Here is a 19,096-nt window from a genome sequence, read left to right on the forward strand (position 1 = left end):
TAATTAAATTACTCACTATTGAAAAAATAATGCCGTTAGTAACGCTGTTATACTGTAACGCCGTTATTAACAACATTGGTGACAGTAGGTCGACGGGGATCAATAATACTAACCTATATGGTAGGCAGAGAGCCGATAAGACAAAAAAACAAAGCCTGAGGCATTCCTTCTTCCCCTGGCAGCTTTCAGGCTGGCTCTCCAGCGATTAGAAGCCACCGTATGAAATACCAGCACAACGTAGGTGATTTCAAAACAATGGCGGCAGAAGTGTCAAATGGCGCCCAGCAAGTTAATATCATGACAAACTTCTCTTCGATCGACTAGGCTTAAATATAGTCTTGATGAGCTTGAATTGGCTGCAATTACGACATCGGGAATGCTCCCTCCGGAGCAAAACACGATTTGACCAACATTGTAACAGCAGATGCCGCCCCAAAATAACATAATGTCTGGGTTATAAAATCGCACCAGCAAACCCCCCAACCCCGCCCCCACGCACAGAGAGCTCCAGCGGGCACCACGCGAAAAGTCTGTGAAGGTGTCCAACCAGCGTCATTTTCGGGACATCTCTACATGCGTAAAAGCAATGACGCGAGTAAATCCCGCGTCACTTTACACGGGAATTTCCCTGGATATATGTGTGAAAAGGGCTAAAGTAATACATAAGAATGAAAACAAGCTCAACTGTGTCATTAATTTACTTTGAGAATTGCAGGCATTTATGATTGAAGAAATGAATAGAGCAAAACCACATTTATAATTATTAAATGAATATATTTTTGTATCTGCTAGATTTGAACCAAGCACATTGTATGAATTTTATACGAAAAAGCATAAACTGCAATATTTCTTCCCCCTCTCTTTTCAGGGCCCAATGGGTCCCCGCGGACCACCTGGCCCAACTGGATCCCCTGTAAGTACCATCTTTACAACAGACACTTTCCGCTTCCTGTCACACGCTCTTGCAATAATTTTTATCAAGAACTTATACTCGTAAGTAGGGATGGGAATTGATACGATTTTTACGATTCCGATTCCATTATCGATATTGCTTAACAATTCGATTCTTTATCGATTCTCTTGTCGATTCTAATTTCGGGAAAAAGAAGAACAAACTTTTTTTTTTTTTTTTTTTTTTTTTTTTTTGAAACCTGTCCTGTACAGCTGTTTGACACAGAGAATGGAAGTCTAAGTGCCCGGATAGTCTGAACAGTTTTAATGTTTCACATTGAGAGTCTGACATACTCCCATTGTGATCATTCAAAATACCTTTTTATTATGACAAAACAGTGAACAGGAAGGGATTATGGGGGGACAGAAGAAAAGAAATCCAAAAGAAGAAAGAAAAGAAACACATACACAAACAAAACAAGAAATACATTGAACAACTAGACTAGTTACTAATATGCTGGTGCTATCGTCAGCGAGATGTATTTCCGGTTTACACCATGTGGGGGCCTATTGGCCAGTGAAAGAGGGGGATGGGGTGGGGGTGTCTATAAGCCTATAAGCCAAATGATTGAAAGGGGTAGAGTGTACACAAATCAGTTCTGTGATCTAGAACCCAGTAATCGTGTGAATCTCTTATGATATATATATATTGCTATATTGCTTAACGATTCGATTCTTTATCGATTCTCTTATCGATTCTAATTTCGGGAAAAAGAAGAACAAACATTTTGATTGGCATCAAGTTTGTTTAATCAGAAGTCACAACCTTACAAACTCACAATGAGGTCAAAAGAGGCCCAAAGCCTCAATGTTAACTGTGGCAATAAGTTTTACTGAAACATTTTTCTAATAGAAATAAAAAATATTGGTATATTTTGGCATATAGGTCGTTGTTCTGCCTTTGGCAATGCCCCCAAACTTTTTCCTGTGAGGGCCACATAACTTTTCCCTTCTCTGATGAGAGGCCGGGGTCAGTTTGTAACAGAAAAAGTGTGACGATTGCAGGAGTGCGTAAATGTAAAAAAAATATTGTTTTTCAGAAAGCCACAATCAAATAACCCTCTGTGGATTCTTCACGGAACAAAAGTAAATAAAATAAAAATAATAATATAATATAATAATAAGAAATAATAATATCACTGTTAATTAAATAGATAATAACCAAATAACCTCTCTGAGTTATTCACTGAAAAAGGCCAGGAAATAAATAACACTACTGAGGGAGAAAAAAACAAAAAAAATTCAAAATGCTCTCTGGAATTGTTCAGGGGGCCAGACCAAATATGGAGCCGCGGGCCGTAGTTTGGGGACCCCTGTTTTTATTTACCAGTATATTGAAATGCATGCCTTTTAGTTTTTATGGTGCTTTCACGCTCAAGTGGTGGCGCCCTTGCGCTTCCTCACGCGAAGAAGAACACGCAGAAGAAATGCTGCATCCAAGCGAGTGAGCGAGTTAGTGAGAAAGGGAAACACTGCCACGAGCCTACTTCTTTGTTAATGTTTGTAAAATATCTACAGAGCCAACGCCTGTATGTATCACCTTCTGTGTTGTTATTGTGTGTTTCCACTCGCGATCGGACACTTAAATCCAGTTGTGTAGTGGTTTAAACGATGTGCTAATGCTAGCGAACGCATGCTAACTGTTTGTTATTACTGTGTTAGCAGCTAATCATTGCTGATTTACGTTGATGCAAACCTGTTTGTTATTGGGGATGAAATTGATTTGTTTCATTTCTATTTTTAGTTTTAAGTGATGGTTGAATAAAGTCAGCAAATTATACCAATGTCTTCTGCATCGTCATTTGGGAGTTTAGCTAGCTGTATAGCCAGGACTGAGCCTTAGCGTCTCGGTGAGGACAGTGCAGTCTACAGTATTCCCTCCCGATGCAGTTATTTCCATCTCGCAATGACTGCAAGTCGCTTTGTTGTAATTTTTCCTCGTGAAGTGAAGACACACTTACGAGCGTTCGAACCTACGTGCTGTCATTGTTATGTTTACGGCGGCAATGCTCGTGCTAAACTATCGTAACCTTTCATTTTCACCCTTCTTCCTGGTGAAGTGTAGCCAAACTTTGGAGCGAGTGGTTCTTGGCGCCATGCTAGTTTGATTCGTCTGGACAACAAGACATGTCACGACGCAATATGCGTCTTTAGGGATCGTTAAAGGGATTGTTCAGGCTTTTTCATTGTGATGTCGAGGCCTCGAAACACTCGGAACCGGTTCCAAATTGGAATCGGATTTCGATTCCCATCCCTACTCGTAAGACTTAATCATGACAAACTAGATGTTTACAAAGAGTCCTATGTAAGGAAAACTTCCAGCTGCAAGCTTGAGGGTGTGTGATTCACCACCCCACCCCAACCTTTTTCACTCCGCTCCCTGCCCTCGGAACACCTACAATTTACGTCTGGCACCCACAACCTCATGTTCAAGCCTTCTCCTCCTCCTCCTCACCTGTAAGCCTCGCAGCTTTCTCCCAGCCTGTGGAGGGAAGGGAAATTATGAAGGCGGTGCCCCAGACGGGTCTCCACTTGATATACAGTACAAGGACGTGTTTCATGTTTGGAAGCCTCTGGATGCTTCCAGGAAGAGAATGAAAGCTTGTGTGTAATGTTTGTGTGTACATTACATTTCACTACATTTTCGGTGGATTTCATTTGAGTATACATCTTAGCATTTAGTCCATTTTTTCCCTGCATCTGCAACTTTTCTTTGTCTTGATTGAAGCTTTTTTCACTAGACAAAAAGACAAAGCAATATCTCATCAAAAAGCCATACTCTTAACTCATAACTCAAATCTCTAGTCATTCGTATCTTAAGACACCACTGACTTTACTTATTTTCTTTTTTTGTGGTACTTTGACATAAAACTTTTGCATCAATACTAAATTGGTTGCTCCTGTTCTCGTGCCTTGAACATTTTTTTTTTTAATTTAAGTGAAAGGATTTCTTTTATATATGCTACATACTTTTTAGCTCAAACAATCCATTATTTTCACCATGTTTATGTGTTTTATTAATTGATATTTTAACATTAGAATGAGTGATTTTTACATTCTTGCTATTCAGTGATCCCTCACTACTTCGCGCTTCAAACTTCGTGCCCTCAGTCCATCACAGATTTTTTTTTTTTTTCAATTAAAAAATAAGTAAATAAATTAGGGGTGTCAAACGATTGAAATTTTTAATCGAGTTAATTACAGCTTAAAAATTAATTAATCGTAATTAATCGCAATTCAAACCATCATAAAATATGCCATATTTTTCTGTAAATTCTTGTTGGAATGGAAAGATGAGACACAAGATGGATATGTACATTCAACATACGGTACATAAGTACTGTATTTGTTTATTATAACAATAAATCAACAAGATGGCATTACCATTATTAACATTCTGTTAAAGTGATCCATGGATAGAAAGACTTGTAGTTCTTAAAAGATAAATGTTAGTACAAGTTATAGAAATTTTATATTAAAACCCCTCGTAATGTTTTCGTTTTAATAAAATTTGTAAAAATTTCAGTCAAAAAATAAACTAGTAGCCCGCCATTGTTGATGCCAATAATTACTTACACAATGCTCATGGGTGCTGAACCCTATAAAATCAGTTGCACCCAAGCGCCAGCAGAGGGTGACAAAACTCCGAAAAACACAACAAGTACACATTTCACTGTGCTGTCATTTTAATGTTTGAGCGGGGCATGTGCGTTAATTGCGTCAAATATTTTAACGTGATTAATTTAAAAAATTAATTACTACGCGTTAATTTTGACAGCCCTGAAATAAATACAGATGAGCCGTTCTGAACCGATCACGTTGTTTCACTCTCCCTCCTGCTGCTCTTTGTTGGTCAGGCAGTGCACTGGAGTTGCTTATTAAAGTTAACGATGATTAACAGACGTTTGATGTTGGTCCATATGCTTGGAAGCCGAAGCTTCAAAGCACCGCTTGCGTCAATTATCTTTTAACTTGTTAAAAAGTTGCTGTGGCCACTCATTTTGTGTAAGTGACTCACTCAATGAAGCATTTAATAAAGACAAGCATTTTTCTACTTTATTCCTTTTTAAAAATAATTTGGTGGGACAGTAACATGTTTAAAACTTATCAGAATTATTATATATGAAGTGCTTAAAACAAGGGCGTAGGTTTAGTCTCAACATTGGAAGGGACGATATAACTGCATAATCTTCATGTACACTTTTTGCTAAGGACAGGACATTAGAAGACCAAACTGATTGGGTGAATGGGGGTCAAGGCTGCATTCCTCACGAATATTAACCAAATTAATTGACAGCCTAAAGGATAATGCAAAATAAGTGTGTATTGACTTATGCTAACTTTCATATTTATTGATTCAGGTGATAAACCGTTCGATTCAAACCTTTGTTTTCAAAAAAGAAGAAACATTTTGAAAACACAAATGTCTGGATTTTTACTAGCAAATTTAAATTGCAATATCTGAACATATCTTAAATTACATTAAGATACACAATGAATACAAACTTGTTAATAATCTGTTAACTATCCAGGAATGCAAAAAAATAAACAGTTGTCTTAAGACCACTAAACATTGTCGGTCTAAATAAATTAATGAAATATAACTGAAAAGCTTCTTAGTCAGGGAATAACAAAAATAAATAAAAATGGAGCCTTCCTTCAGATAAAACACTACTGCTTATGTCTACAAGCACAGCCAAACTCAACAGAAAATGAAAGCCCCTTTGGGCTGCTTTAAGGCCACATAAATCAAACCAAAATGACAATTGGGGAGAAGGAAGTAAACCTTGGTTTACTACATTTCTTACAGTTTACGGAGTAAACACATACAGGGGGACACTTCTCTCTAAGCAGCTTTCTACTCGAGTTTTTCAGGTTAGCAAATTCACACCGTTTAATGTTAAGCTAACTCTGATGCATGTCGGATTTACAGTGGCAAAATTAGTGGTGTGTTCCCCACCTCCACAACATTGACGTCTTTTTACATTATTTACACTGGCTGCTGGTGCTGCTGGCTGAAAAGAAAAACTTCTAATATCCCTCCTGTATGAAGGGGGCGGAGGAGGCGGCATGTTGTCAAAATATTGTATAAGAAATCAACCAATCAAACATGCGTTTGAGGGAAAAATGGACTGGCACATTCAGCAAGTGAAAAGGGGTAAATGTAAATCTGAAGATAATGAAAATAATTCACTTAATAATGGTAGGGTCAATTCTATCCTTACGGAATATGGGGAGAAAATCTAATATAACTGAAGTCATTATATAATGCAAATAAATTTGCTTAAAAGTTGGTGGGGACAATTTGATCATCCTAAAAAGTTGGTAGTGTTAGTTAGTGTCCCTAAGAATAATAATAATAATAATAATACAAAATATATATTTATATACAAGATACATACAGTACATACATTTTTTAAAAATTATACTTTGGGGGAAAAAAAGTAAAAAAAAAAAACAGGTCTTCTATGTATCGTTTTCCAACGCTACTTCCCGGTTTTTCACCTTTCGCGACGGGCACTGGTCCCCATTAACCGCGAAAAACTAGGGATCACTGTAATGTATTTCATTCACTGTACTCATTTTATTACAATAGAGAATACAATCAGATCATGTACTTGGTTCTTTTATTTTACAATTTTATTTGTTTCTTTCCATTCATTACCGTAAAAAAAAAAAAAAAAATCAGTTTTAGATAACTTATTCATGCATTTGAAATTTATTGTTATTAATTGTACTGTCTTGACTTTAATACACTGCATTATCTTTTATTACTACTACTACTTTCAGTTTTGTTATTATTGTTTCCTTTGGATTTCATAATTTCGTGACCTACACATTGATTAATAATTTTGTTTAGTTTTTTTTTTCCAATTTATTTATTTATTATTTTATACAAAATGTTAGTAGTAATATTATAGTTTTGGAGAATGGTATACATACATTAGCTCGTTAATGTGTCACTATTTTAGCTATTTTTTGCTATTTGTTTATTTATTACAGTATCATTGAACACACCACATTGATGGAATCTGTAAGATTTACTATTTGTATTTTTCTTGAATTACTGCTATTTTATATTTGATTTATTTACACAATCTTAATCTGTGTATTTTTAGGGATTTTATTTTTATTTTAACTTTTTAATTTTCATTTATACTTTTTTATTAGGTGTATTGTATTTTTCAAAAGGTATGAAACACATTAGAATAATGGATTTTTAGCTAATTTTTCCACACTTGGGTATATTTACTCATCTATACCTTTGTAATGTTTCATACTTTTTTTCCATTGTATTTAAAAAAAAAAAAACGTCATCTTTTCTTCATCTTTAACCATTATATTTTCTATTTGTTAAATGTGGATGAGCTTTACAGTGGATGGCTATTTTTCACAAATCTTTTTCTGTTTTCTCCAGGGCCCTCAAGGATTCCAAGGTAGCCCAGGAGAGGCTGGAGAACCAGGACAATCTGTGAGTGTTATTCCCACCTCCTCGCACCTTCTACTACATCTTTCAATACATCATCTTACTTTATTATATGTCCTTTCTTCTGCTCAACCACCTCTTTACTATTCCTCCCTACGGCATCTACTAATACAAATTCACTGCTTTGCTCCACTTCAGCGTGAAAACTGAGCTTCTACCATTGTGCAGAAATTCCCAGGTGCAGATTGCAATAACATCTGTGTTCCTCTTTTATTGATTTATGCATGTAGACAAACTCGCAGTCATTTTACTTCTACTCGCTGCTCCCTCCATCTCATTTATTTACCCATAATGAAGCTTCCAGAAACCACACGACCCTGCCTGGTCTTTCCTCAATCCCTCAGCAGGTAGAATGAACCCTGGGCTGTGCTAATCTTCCCCCGTGGAGTTTGGGATTATCTTGCTTTTCCCCCTTGACGCCGCATCATTATGTGTGATTAAAATCAATGCTCGCCAAACGGGGAAAAACTCGACGGGCATGCAGAGGGGTCTCGTGCAGATCACGTGTTTGGGAAGTAAAGACCCGATGCCAATGGCGTCTTAGTCTCTTACCTGTGCTTGTTTTGTTGCCTTTTAAAGGGTCCCATGGGACCTCGTGGACCCCCAGGGCCTTCTGGAAAACCTGGAGATGATGTAAGTGTGTGAAAGTTGATTAGCATTATTGAGATTTAAAGAGATGGGTTTGAGTTTTCCTTGATCAATTGCATTAGAACCCAATTTAGACCGTAGCTCTACTAGTCCAAACACGCAATGAACCTCATTCGGGGGATGTATATAAAGAGGACAGAATCTGGTTAAAAAGATTGTTTTAATTTTGAAATATTAAAAAAAAAAAAAAAAAAAAATTAAGGGCTAAAAAGTATCAAAATAATCCAGAAATACTATGGCATTGCCAAATAAAACAAAAATATATATGTTTTATACTCTGCAACACTCCTGGGAAAAGCGGAAGAGGAAGTACTGTAAACAGTACAGTACTGTAACATGTTTGGAACTTTGGTTCAAATAAAAAAATAATAAAATACGTTTTTTTCCAGCATCGGATCAAGACTCTGTATCAGCAGATTCTCAAAATTGGGTGACTAGGACTCTGGTGCAAAAATATGCAATCGGACATCCCTACAAATGACATTTTTAAAAATCTGAAGAAAGTTGCCCAATAATGCGTGATGAATCTGACAGGAATGTTTTTTTCATGCACACAACATTTGTGCACTGGGTAAAAACACAATGTAATTATTAGGGAATGAGGCATAAAGTATTTTCAGTCAAAATGCTATTTTTGTGAATGAAAGTTTTAAAATAGTCTAAAATGTTGTACGAGCAACATGCAGATATTTACTATAATTTTTAATGTATGAATATATTTTTTTAATTCTGATTTTACATATCTTCCACTCTGTTTTGGTGTTTCAAATACCTTTTTTAAATTATTTTAATTAAATTATTATAAACTAAAAACCGCAATTTCTGGAGAAATTACGATGGGCCTTTGTTGTGGTAGATACAGATCCATAATGCCACTTTGTGTTGAGTTGGGGACATTTGGGGGTCACGTTCAGTTGCATGGCTGTCAATGGCATCGACTTACTTGGGTGCAGGTTGAATGCCATTGGGCTGTAATACTAAGTTTTTGGTAAAAAATCACAACCACACGTCTTTTCTGCCATTGAAAATGAATGGGAAATTTAGACGTATATGGCCGTCAATGGCTTGGAAGTGCATGACTGTCTATGGCATCGACTTATTTGGGTGCCAGTTTAAAGTCAATGGGCTGTCATGGTAAATGGTCAAAAATCACAAAGGGCAAGGGTTCCCTGCCGTTAAAGAATAATGGGAAATTTGGACGTACATGGATGTCAATGGTATCCAGGTTTTTAGCAAATTTGGGGGGACCGTAGGTTTTTGCCAAATTCTGTGAACAACTTTTATACCCCTTACCGTCCTTTTTATGTGTAAATTTTGTAATTTGGTCAAAAATTGTAGGGCAAGTAGCGTTTTGAATTTTTTTTCTGTTAAAAAAAACCCTGCGTTTACGGGTAAACGGAAACTTTTGGGAGGGGGGGGGGGGGGTCATCCGAAAGAATCCCTGCATCGTGTAAACATTTTTGTCATTTCAATATTGGAACGATGCCGATCGGTCAAACGGTTCAGGTTGTGCGCCGCGCAAAAGAAATGGCATTCAAACAAAAAAAAAAAGGAATTTTACTATATGGGCCTTTGCCTTGCAAATCCCCATCTAATAATCAAAATTGTGTCCAATATTTAAATGTAAAAAGTGGCATTTATTTGGTTGTTTGTGTCATTGTATTTATTTTGTTTTTTTGCCATTTTTTAAAGTTGTTTGAAATTTTTTTGTGATAATTCAAATTCAGACAATTTTCAGTCCGACCAGTGACAACACAATTAGATTCCTAATTGAAAAAACTTTCAAAATGCAATAGGATATTCTGCAATATAATATGATATACAGTGCCTTGCAAAAGTATTCGGCCCCCTTGAATCTTGCAACCTTTCGCCACATTTCAGGCTTCAAACATAAAGATATGAAATTTAATTTTTTTGTCAAGAATCAACAACAAGTGGGACACAGTCGTGAAGTGGAACAACATTTATTGGATAATTTAAACTTTTTTAACAAATAAAAAACTGAAAAGTGGCGCGTGCAATATTATTCGGCCCCTTTACTTTCAGTGCAGCAAACTCACTCCAGAAGTTCAGTGAGGATCTCTGAATGATCCAATGTTGTCCTAAATGACCGATGATGATAAATAGAATCCACCTATGTGTAATCAAGTCTCCGTATAAATGCACCTGCTCTGTGATAGTTTCAGGGTTCTGTTTAAAGTGCAGAGAGCATTATGAAAACCAAGGAACACACCAGGCAGGTCCGAGATACTGTTGTGGAGAAGTTTAAAGCAGGATTTGGATACAAAAAGATTTCCCAAGCTTTAAACATCTCAAGGAGCACTGTGCAAGCCATCATATTGAAATGGAAGGAGCATCAGACCACTGCAAATCTACCAGGACCCGGCCGTCCTTCCAAACTTTCTTCTCAAACAAGGAGAAAACTGATCAGAGATGCAGCCAAGAGGCCCATGATCACTCTGGATGAACTGCAGAGATCTACAGCTGAGGTGGGAGAGTCTGTCCATAGGACAACAATCAGTCGTACACTGCACAAATCTGGCCTTTATGGAAGAGTGGCAAGAAGAAAGCCATTTCTCAAAGATATCCATAAAAAGTCTCGTTTAAAGTTTGCCACAAGCCACCTGGGAGACACACCAAACATGTGGAAGAAGGTGCTCTGGTCAGATGAAACCAAAATTGAACTTTTTGGCCACAATGCAAAACGATATGTTTGGCGTAAAAGCAACACAGCTCATCACCCTGAACACACCATCCCCACTGTCAAACATGGTGGTGGTAGCATCATGGTTTGGGCCTGCTTTTCTTCAGCAGGGACAGGGAAGATGGTTAAAATTGACGGGAAGATGGATGCAGCCAAATACAGGAACATTCTGGAAGAAAACCTGTTGGTATCTGCACAAGACCTGAGACTGGGACGGAGATTTATCTTGCAACAGGACAATGATCCAAAACATAAAGCCAAATCTACAATGGAATGGTTCAATATAAATGTATCCAGGTGTTAGAATGGCCAAGTCACAGTCCAGACCTGAATCCAATCGAGAATCTGTGGAAAGAGCTGAAGACTGCTGTTCACAAACATTCTCCATTCAACCTCACTGAGCTCGAGCTGTTTTGCAAGGAAGAATGAGCAAGAATGTCAGTCTCTCGATGTGCAAAACTGATAGAAACATACCCCAAGCGACTTGCAGCTGTAATTGGAGCAAAAGGTGGCGCTACAAAGTATTAACGCAAGGGGGCCGAATAATATTGCACGCCCCACTTTTCAGTTTTTTATTTGTTAAAAAAGTTTAAATTATCCAATAAATGTTGTTCCACTTCACGATTGTGTCCCACTTGTTGTTGATTCTTGACAAAAAATTAAAATTTTATATCTTTATGTTTGAAGCCTGAAATGTGGCGAAAGGTTGCAAGGTTCAAGGGGGCCGAATACTTTTGCAAGGCACTGTATATTGCAATAGGATATTCTACAAGCAACTTATACACAGAAAAACACAATTTTCATCCTTCGGCTGTGTGTTTATCACTAGTAGACGTCCAATCCATTTGAACTAGGAGCGTGTCAGCGTCATTCGCTGCCATCCCTACCACTTCAAACAGATTGAACGTCTATGGCTGTCAGTGGCAGCAAATGCCAGGCAATGAGGTAATTTTGGGCAATTTAAGGTCATTTACCAGTTGATTTTCAGTTTTTTTCTGTTGATTTTGGGGTATTTTATGGGTCACTTCCTGTTTATTATGAGTTACAGAACAGGAAGTGACCTGGGAATCACCCGAATAAATAGGCAGTGACTCAAACTCAACAGTAAATGACCTGTAATGCCCTAAAATGAACAGTAGGTGATAGGGGTGTGACAAAATATCGAAATGGTGATTTATCGTGATACTATGTATCCCAAAAGGTTATCAATATGCTCCTGTCAAGAATCGAGATATTGTTTTAAAAAGGTGTCAATACAAAAAAAAAAAAAAGGCTGCCATTGACAGTGCTCGACGCCCAATCCATTTAGACTGGGAACATTCGTTCATTCAAAACCAGAGCATTCACAGTCATTCGGTCTGAATTTCGGAGCATTTACAGGTCACTTGCTTTTCATTTTAGGGCATTTACAGGTCATTTCCTGTTGAGTTTGTGTCACTGCCTATTCATTTGGGTGATCCTTAGGTCACTTCCTGTTCTGTAACGCAATATAAACAGCAAGTGACCCATAAAATACCCCAAAATCAACAGGAAGTAACTGAAAATCAACAGGTAAATGACCTTAAATGGCCCAAAATTACTCATTGCCTAGCATTGGCTGCCACTGACAGCCATAGACGTTCAATCTGTTTGAAGTGGGAGGGATGGCAGCGAATGAACGAATGTTCATGAACGAATGTTCATTCGCTGCCACCCTCCCAGTTCAAATGGATTGGACGTCTACTCGTGATAAACTCATTCCAATTCGCAGCAGAAGCTTGCTTGCTTTTGCTGTTTATTAGTTTTTTTGTAGAATATCCTAGAATGATTTCCAGACCAATGTATCTAAAATCATTGTATCGCTATACGGTCAGATCTTCGTTATCGTGAGCTTTGTATCGCAAATCGTATCGTATCGTGAGGTACCAAGAGGTTCCCGCTCCTAGCAAGTGACTTGTAAATGCCCTGAAAATCGGACCGAATGTCTGTTAATGTTTTGGCTTTGAATGAACGAACGTTCCCAGTCTAAATGGATTTGGCGTCGAGCACCATCAATGGCAGCCTTAGAGTTAACTAAGACACGATTATGGTGGAAGATTTTGTTAGCAACTCGATGGTTCTTTTTTTTTTTTTTTTTTCTAAAAACACCTTTTTAAAACAATATCTCGATTCTTGAAAGGAGCATATCGATAACCTTTTGGGATACAAATTATCACGATATATCATTTTGGTATTTTGTCACATCCCTAGTATTCATACTTCATATCCTTACACGCTTCAAGATGTAATTCTCTGTTGAGCCACTGGATGGCAGAAGACATAAAATGTCCATATGTAACCACAAGATCCTAATGACTAGGCAGGCACAAACAATAAATACAAACAATAATTAACAAATAATAGTGATAAGATGTAGGACTTAACAAAGCTCATTTGTTGAAATGTATTTATTTCCATTTTTGTTTATAATGTAGGGCGAGGCTGGCAAACCTGGCAAATCAGGTGAGCGTGGGCCTTCTGGACCTCAGGTGAGTGCCACATGGCATTACTTAACTGTAGAAGCTTGATGCACTGGTTTAGTCTAAAAGTGACTTCTTTTGTAGGGAGCACGCGGATTCCCTGGAACGCCCGGGCTGCCTGGCATCAAGGGACATCGAGTGAGCGCATTGACTTTTCTTTTTGTTTCCAACATTGTTTTTCAAATTCTTTATTAATTATATTTTCCTTTATCTGTTCTTTTAGGGATACCCTGGTCTTGATGGAGCAAAGGGAGAGACTGGTGCAGTTGGGGCAAAGGTATTATCAACTGTGTTTGTTTATCCATTATACCTATTCCCATTTATAGTACTTGCTTATGTTTTTTCCGTGTTCACTTTTTTGTAATTGTGATCAAATATATTTTGGACAAATTTTGAGGCATTTTTTAGATACAACAACAAATTAAATTTCCGTGTTAAATTAGAAACTGAATTTCGACTTGGTTATTCCTTATTTTTATTTGAACAATAAGATGGGGATTATCCCCCCCCCCCCCCCCCCCCAAAATGGCCTTTCTTTAAAAAATATAATTACTGTATTTCTCTATGCTGAAAAAATAGTACTTTGAAAAAATATTTTATTCTTGTCATAAAATGGCTTTTTTAATGAAAGAAAAGTTGACATTTTCAAAAATATGATACAATTTATCGTAAAAAAAAAAAATACAATGAAAAACTTTTTTTCTACTATCGCCAAAAGAATTGATTTTTTTCCATAATATTATGACCACATGTCATATTATGAGCACATTCATTCTTACTTTATTACAGCTTTTTATTTCCCCAAAAAATAAAAATTATTTGGAAAAGAAATCAATCTTTTTAATCATGTTTTAATCTTAATAAATATTTTTTCTTCTCTCTCAAGATTTAATTTTATAACTATTTTACTCTATTACCTTAAACAAAAATCTAGTTAAAAAACAACAACTTTTTGTTGAATAAAATATAAAGTTTCATCCCAATAGCATTTTTTTTCCTAGTGTAACTCAAAGTAGCTGTAAAGTCAAGAAAATATATGATCATGTTTTAAAAATTATGATTATGAGATGAGATGTCAATTTCCTGTTTGTAGGGAGAGTCTGGTGCTGGTGGAGAGAGTGGAGCTCCTGGACCAATGGTATGTATGTTTACATTATTTACGACAGTACCTTGATTTTAAGTGTTTTTCAATAGATGAGCTTTCGCTCATGTCAGGGAAATTCAACTTTGAACTCCAAGACAAGTGTCAACTCGATAGCTCGATGAGAAATCAGACCAGCCAAAGATTGCCGACTTCGAAGACTTTATGAACAAGAGCTCTCGGGTACAAACGTGGAGCCACGCACAAGGCGTCCTCTCCGCATGTGGACAAAAGAGAAATGCAGGGCATGCCTCTATTTATGGGTTGACATCATAGTAATAGTAACAAAACCGAAACTTACTATAGGATAACCTGGTAAAAACATCTCAAGTTACAGAAAAATATCCTCTATTAGGGGAAAAACACCTAAAGTTATGACCTTGAACACTGGCTCTGGCTAGAAAGATGATGAGCTCAGCCTGATAAGCCACAGTCCTCCCTTGTATTCATTCAGGGCATATTGGAAAACACAGGAACATAACAGTCCATATTTGGGCATATTGTGATACAGTCTACTATAGTCAAGGCTATGAGGAGGCACACTCCAACAGATTAATATAACAATGGTGCTGTATGCTACAATGTTCTCATGCAAGCATAACAAAAGCATACAAAATATAATGTATAATGGTTGTGTTTTAAGCCTGATTAAAATTCTCTCACAGCTCGGTGGACAATAATTGTTGTCACCAGCTCAATGCTAACACTAAGTAAAATGTTATGAATGCACAACAAAACCAGGGGTAAATACACTTTGAGCTTCTCATATTTGAACACTAACAGACTAAGACTGAACAAATGAAACACATTAGTCTAGCCTTGCGTTTGAGTCCAATTTTAATGACACCATCGTCACCTGTACAGGGGCCTCGAGGTCTTCCGGGTGAGAGAGGACGTCCTGGACCCAGTGGTGTTGCTGTGAGTGCCCAAAAGAATTAAGCGCCAATCAGAAAGCAATAGTTCATTTAACATACCATGACTTTGTTGCTGCTTTTGTTTATTGCAGGGTGCCCGTGGTAATGATGGTTTGCCTGGTCCTGCCGGTCCCCCGGTAGGTACCCAATGTTAAAGATGTCTCTGTACAGCCGTCCAATGGAAAGCATGCATGCAAATTTGGAAATTTTATGAGTCCGAAAATCGAAACTTCACACAGCAAATATCCAGAAAGTTCCACATATTTTTCCGTCTCCATCTCATAAAAGAGATTCAGAATATACAGTACGAGTGACTTCCCTGCTGCTTCATTCACATGAGGAGCACCTATAATGTATATATATATATTTTTTTTTCTGTTCTTTGTATAGGGCCCGGTTGGTCCTTCTGGAGCTCCGGGCTTCCCTGGCTCTCCTGGTTCAAAGGTCAGTCAAAACTGTCAATGAACATTCAAAGAAAATGTTAACACACTATTCTCTCTTTGTATGTTGAGAAAATGAATGACATATACTAAAATAAAAACTTTTCATCTAATACCAAAAAATATTTTTATTCAAATTAATTACATTTACTGTATTCATATAATACTAATAACTCTAATTAAAAATAATAGACAATTTAACATTTACAAAGTCTAATAAATATGATGTTTTTGAAAGAAAACATTGAATACAGTAGAGTTGAATGACAAAGAATGGGGGGGCGGGTGAATACGAAAAATCAATACAATACAGAATAAGTCATTTTTTTAATGGTTATATGGACAAAATATAAATATTATTTAACTTAAACAAAATCAAACTTAATTAAATGAAAGTGTATTAAAGCAAAACTAGGTAACTTTTCAACCTTCAGAAAACATTTTCATAACATAAGTGATAATATGTCGACTAACAACTAGCAACAACTTAGCCATACTAAGCCACGCGGTTGCTAACCGTCATATGCTATTGTTTAGCCATTAATGGATTCATTACCTTATTTTAATTCATCTTTTACACAGCCGCTGGAAACAGTAATGTTGTTTAATCCATTCACAGGTGACCAGGAGATTGGTTTTTGGATTGATTGTTGATTTTGCGACACTGTACAGGTGTGCGCTGGTCATCATGGGAAACGCAGTGCTGGTCTTCATGGGAAACGCAGTCTTCATTAGGGCAAAACACTATCGCTTTTGTCCACTGGCGTTGCTAAAATCGCCGAAAACTGAAAAGTTACCAAGTGCTGCTTTAAATAGAATAATAAAGAATGAAATGTATTAAATACTGTATATTCAACCCGTTAAAATAAACTGAAACTATAAATAAAAATTCCAATTAAAAATATAAAACAATGAAATACATGAACATTAAAATTTTGTTGAACAAAATCTAATTTGTACGGTAAAAAAAAAAAGTTTAAAATGGTTAATTCAAATAAAAATAAACAAAAATAAACTATACAAAGTAAATCTGAATTAAAATGTCAAACAGAATTTGATTGAAATGATGTATTAAATATCATAAAATCACTAAAAATTCAATGAAATTTCTTCATTTATAATTTTACAACACACTGTAAAAAAAATCAAATTTGGCCTTCATATAAAGCAACACTAGGTAAATTTTCAACCTTTATGAAATATTTTCAGAACATTTCATAACATAACTTGTTGAATGGCACTTCTTTTATATCTTGAGTGAGTCTGTATCGCTTTCACCAGCACTAATTACCTTTGAGGAGGGTGGCAGGAACCCTGCCACACAAAAAAACTACAAATATGCTGACAGTTTCACGTCACTTCATCCTTTCCCAGTTCGTTATAAAGACGGAAGTCGATGCTAACGCTTTCGTGGGAATTTTGCATAGATTGCAGAGCAACAAAAGAGACAAAAAGTTTTGTCTCAGGAGGGAAGAAATAGGGAGGCTACCAGGATAAAAGCATATTCGAGAATAACATTGTTCCGGCTTTCACTCGCTGGCATGACACCCACCCCCCTCAAACTTGTCAGTGCTGACGAGTTTGGGTCGGGTGGGGGCTTGGCCTCCTCTGCAGGCAACTAGGAGATCATGATTTTACGACACTGTTCACGTGTGCGCCAGTCCTCATGGGAAACGCAGTCTTCCTTGAGGCAAAACACTACTGCTTTTTTCCACTGGTGTCACTAAAATTGAAAAGTTACCTAGTGTTGATTTAAATCAAGGAAACTAAATAAAAAAATAAATCAAAGAAAATTGAAATACTCAACATGTTCAATGTACTGAATGAAATAATTAAATTAGGAACAAACAAAAAAAAGAAATTAGTAAATTAAAAAATGGTCTCAGATAAATTAATTGATAACAATTTCCTGTCAGACAACTACAAAAAAATTCTATTCTACCTTATGTTGCAATGTTATTGGCACTAAATCTGCAATCTGTTTTTACATCTAACATTTGAATTTTAACCCAAAGAAACGTACAGTATATGAACTTTTTTTTCCCTTTTTTCCGTTTAATACAGACACAAATCCTATACCAAATGGCGTCGATGTGGCCAGGAAAGTTTTTCTTGAGATTAGTCATGGTGTTCGGATCGAAGAGAGATTATGTTAGGGACAAGTGGTCAAGCTTTGAAATAAGAGAAAGCTGCGTCGCATTGAAAAGCGCTTTTAGAGCGGTCGTCTGTATGGAAACTTGGACCAAGGGTCTCACTCCCGCCCCTTCCAACTCTGATTTATTCGTCCGGAATGTGCAGACAGTCTCAGCAAGCTCGGATCTGCTTTAAGGGCCTCGCCATTGATGCTCTGCCGTCTTTTTTAATCTTTTGGGAATTCATAAGTGAATTTGGAAAATCTGACAGTTCTGGAGGCGCTTTTTTATCGTCTACCTTTTGTGTAGCTTGACTTTGGACTGTTAAAATCCTTATACGGGCTGCTCCGGGAGTCCTAAATTAGATTTTCCAAAATCAAGTCTATAGCTATCCTTAATTAACACGAGGTCTCAAATTTGCCTTCTCAAACCGTCAGACACTGTAATAGCAGTGCAGCTATTAGAGGGTATTTCATGTACCACGTTTAAGCACTAAACTGACCCAAGAGAAACAAAAGCATTTATTCGAATTTCATCTGAATAAACCCAGACTAAAAATATCCGCCTCGAAGCGTTTCCTGACCTCAAAATGGTTTTGGCAAGAACTTCTTGTTCTTGCCAATTATTTTCCCTCGATTGACAGCCATTAAGTGTCACTTGGTCAGAATTTTTTTTTTTCCCGAGATACGCTGTAGTTATGTCACGCTCCTGAAGCCTATAGCAGGTATTTCATTCACTGCTAGATGTAATAACAGAAAGTATACTGAGATATCTGGCAAGTTCCCAAACACACGGGGGAAGTACTTAAAAACAGAAAAAATGTGCATCTCTGCCTATTTGACTGCCGTAAAGTGACTTACTGTGATATAAATCCTTAGCAAGTGGAATTTGACATACCGTTGAATGTACAATAATATTCCAAACATTCACAGTTTACTATCCCTGAATTCTCCTCTTGTTTTTTTTTAATCTATTCCACATTATTTGCTGAAAAACTCAACTACAGTGGTACGAAAAGGTATCTGAGCCTTTTGGAATTTCTTACATTTCTGCATAAAATCACCCATAGACTTCATAATGTAATTGACGGGACACGGGGCCGATAAATAGGGGGCCTGCATTGTTGGCGAGGCCGTCAAAGCTGACCGAGTGGAATCACAGACAAAGAGCTTTTTTCGTTG

General features: G+C 36.9%; 1 protein-coding gene across 2 annotated transcripts in view; it reads left to right on the forward strand.

Moving 5' to 3' along the window:
* col2a1b (collagen, type II, alpha 1b) overlaps positions 1-19,096 on the forward strand; it is a 113,277-nt gene that overhangs the window by 23,379 nt on the left and 70,802 nt on the right. For both annotated transcript variants that reach the window (XM_057846087.1, XM_057846088.1), the window contains 10 exons: positions 869-913; positions 7,370-7,423; positions 8,018-8,071; positions 13,244-13,297; positions 13,373-13,426; positions 13,512-13,565; positions 14,382-14,426; positions 15,294-15,347; positions 15,436-15,480; positions 15,734-15,787. In XM_057846087.1, coding sequence (XP_057702070.1) covers positions 869-913; positions 7,370-7,423; positions 8,018-8,071; positions 13,244-13,297; positions 13,373-13,426; positions 13,512-13,565; positions 14,382-14,426; positions 15,294-15,347; positions 15,436-15,480; positions 15,734-15,787 — 513 coding nt within the window. The remainder of the gene's footprint in view (positions 1-868; positions 914-7,369; positions 7,424-8,017; positions 8,072-13,243; positions 13,298-13,372; positions 13,427-13,511; positions 13,566-14,381; positions 14,427-15,293; positions 15,348-15,435; positions 15,481-15,733; positions 15,788-19,096) is intronic.

The sequence above is a fragment of the Corythoichthys intestinalis genome, chromosome 9 (genome assembly GCF_030265065.1).
Source record: "Corythoichthys intestinalis isolate RoL2023-P3 chromosome 9, ASM3026506v1, whole genome shotgun sequence".
Lineage (NCBI taxonomy): Eukaryota > Metazoa > Chordata > Actinopteri > Syngnathiformes > Syngnathidae > Corythoichthys > Corythoichthys intestinalis.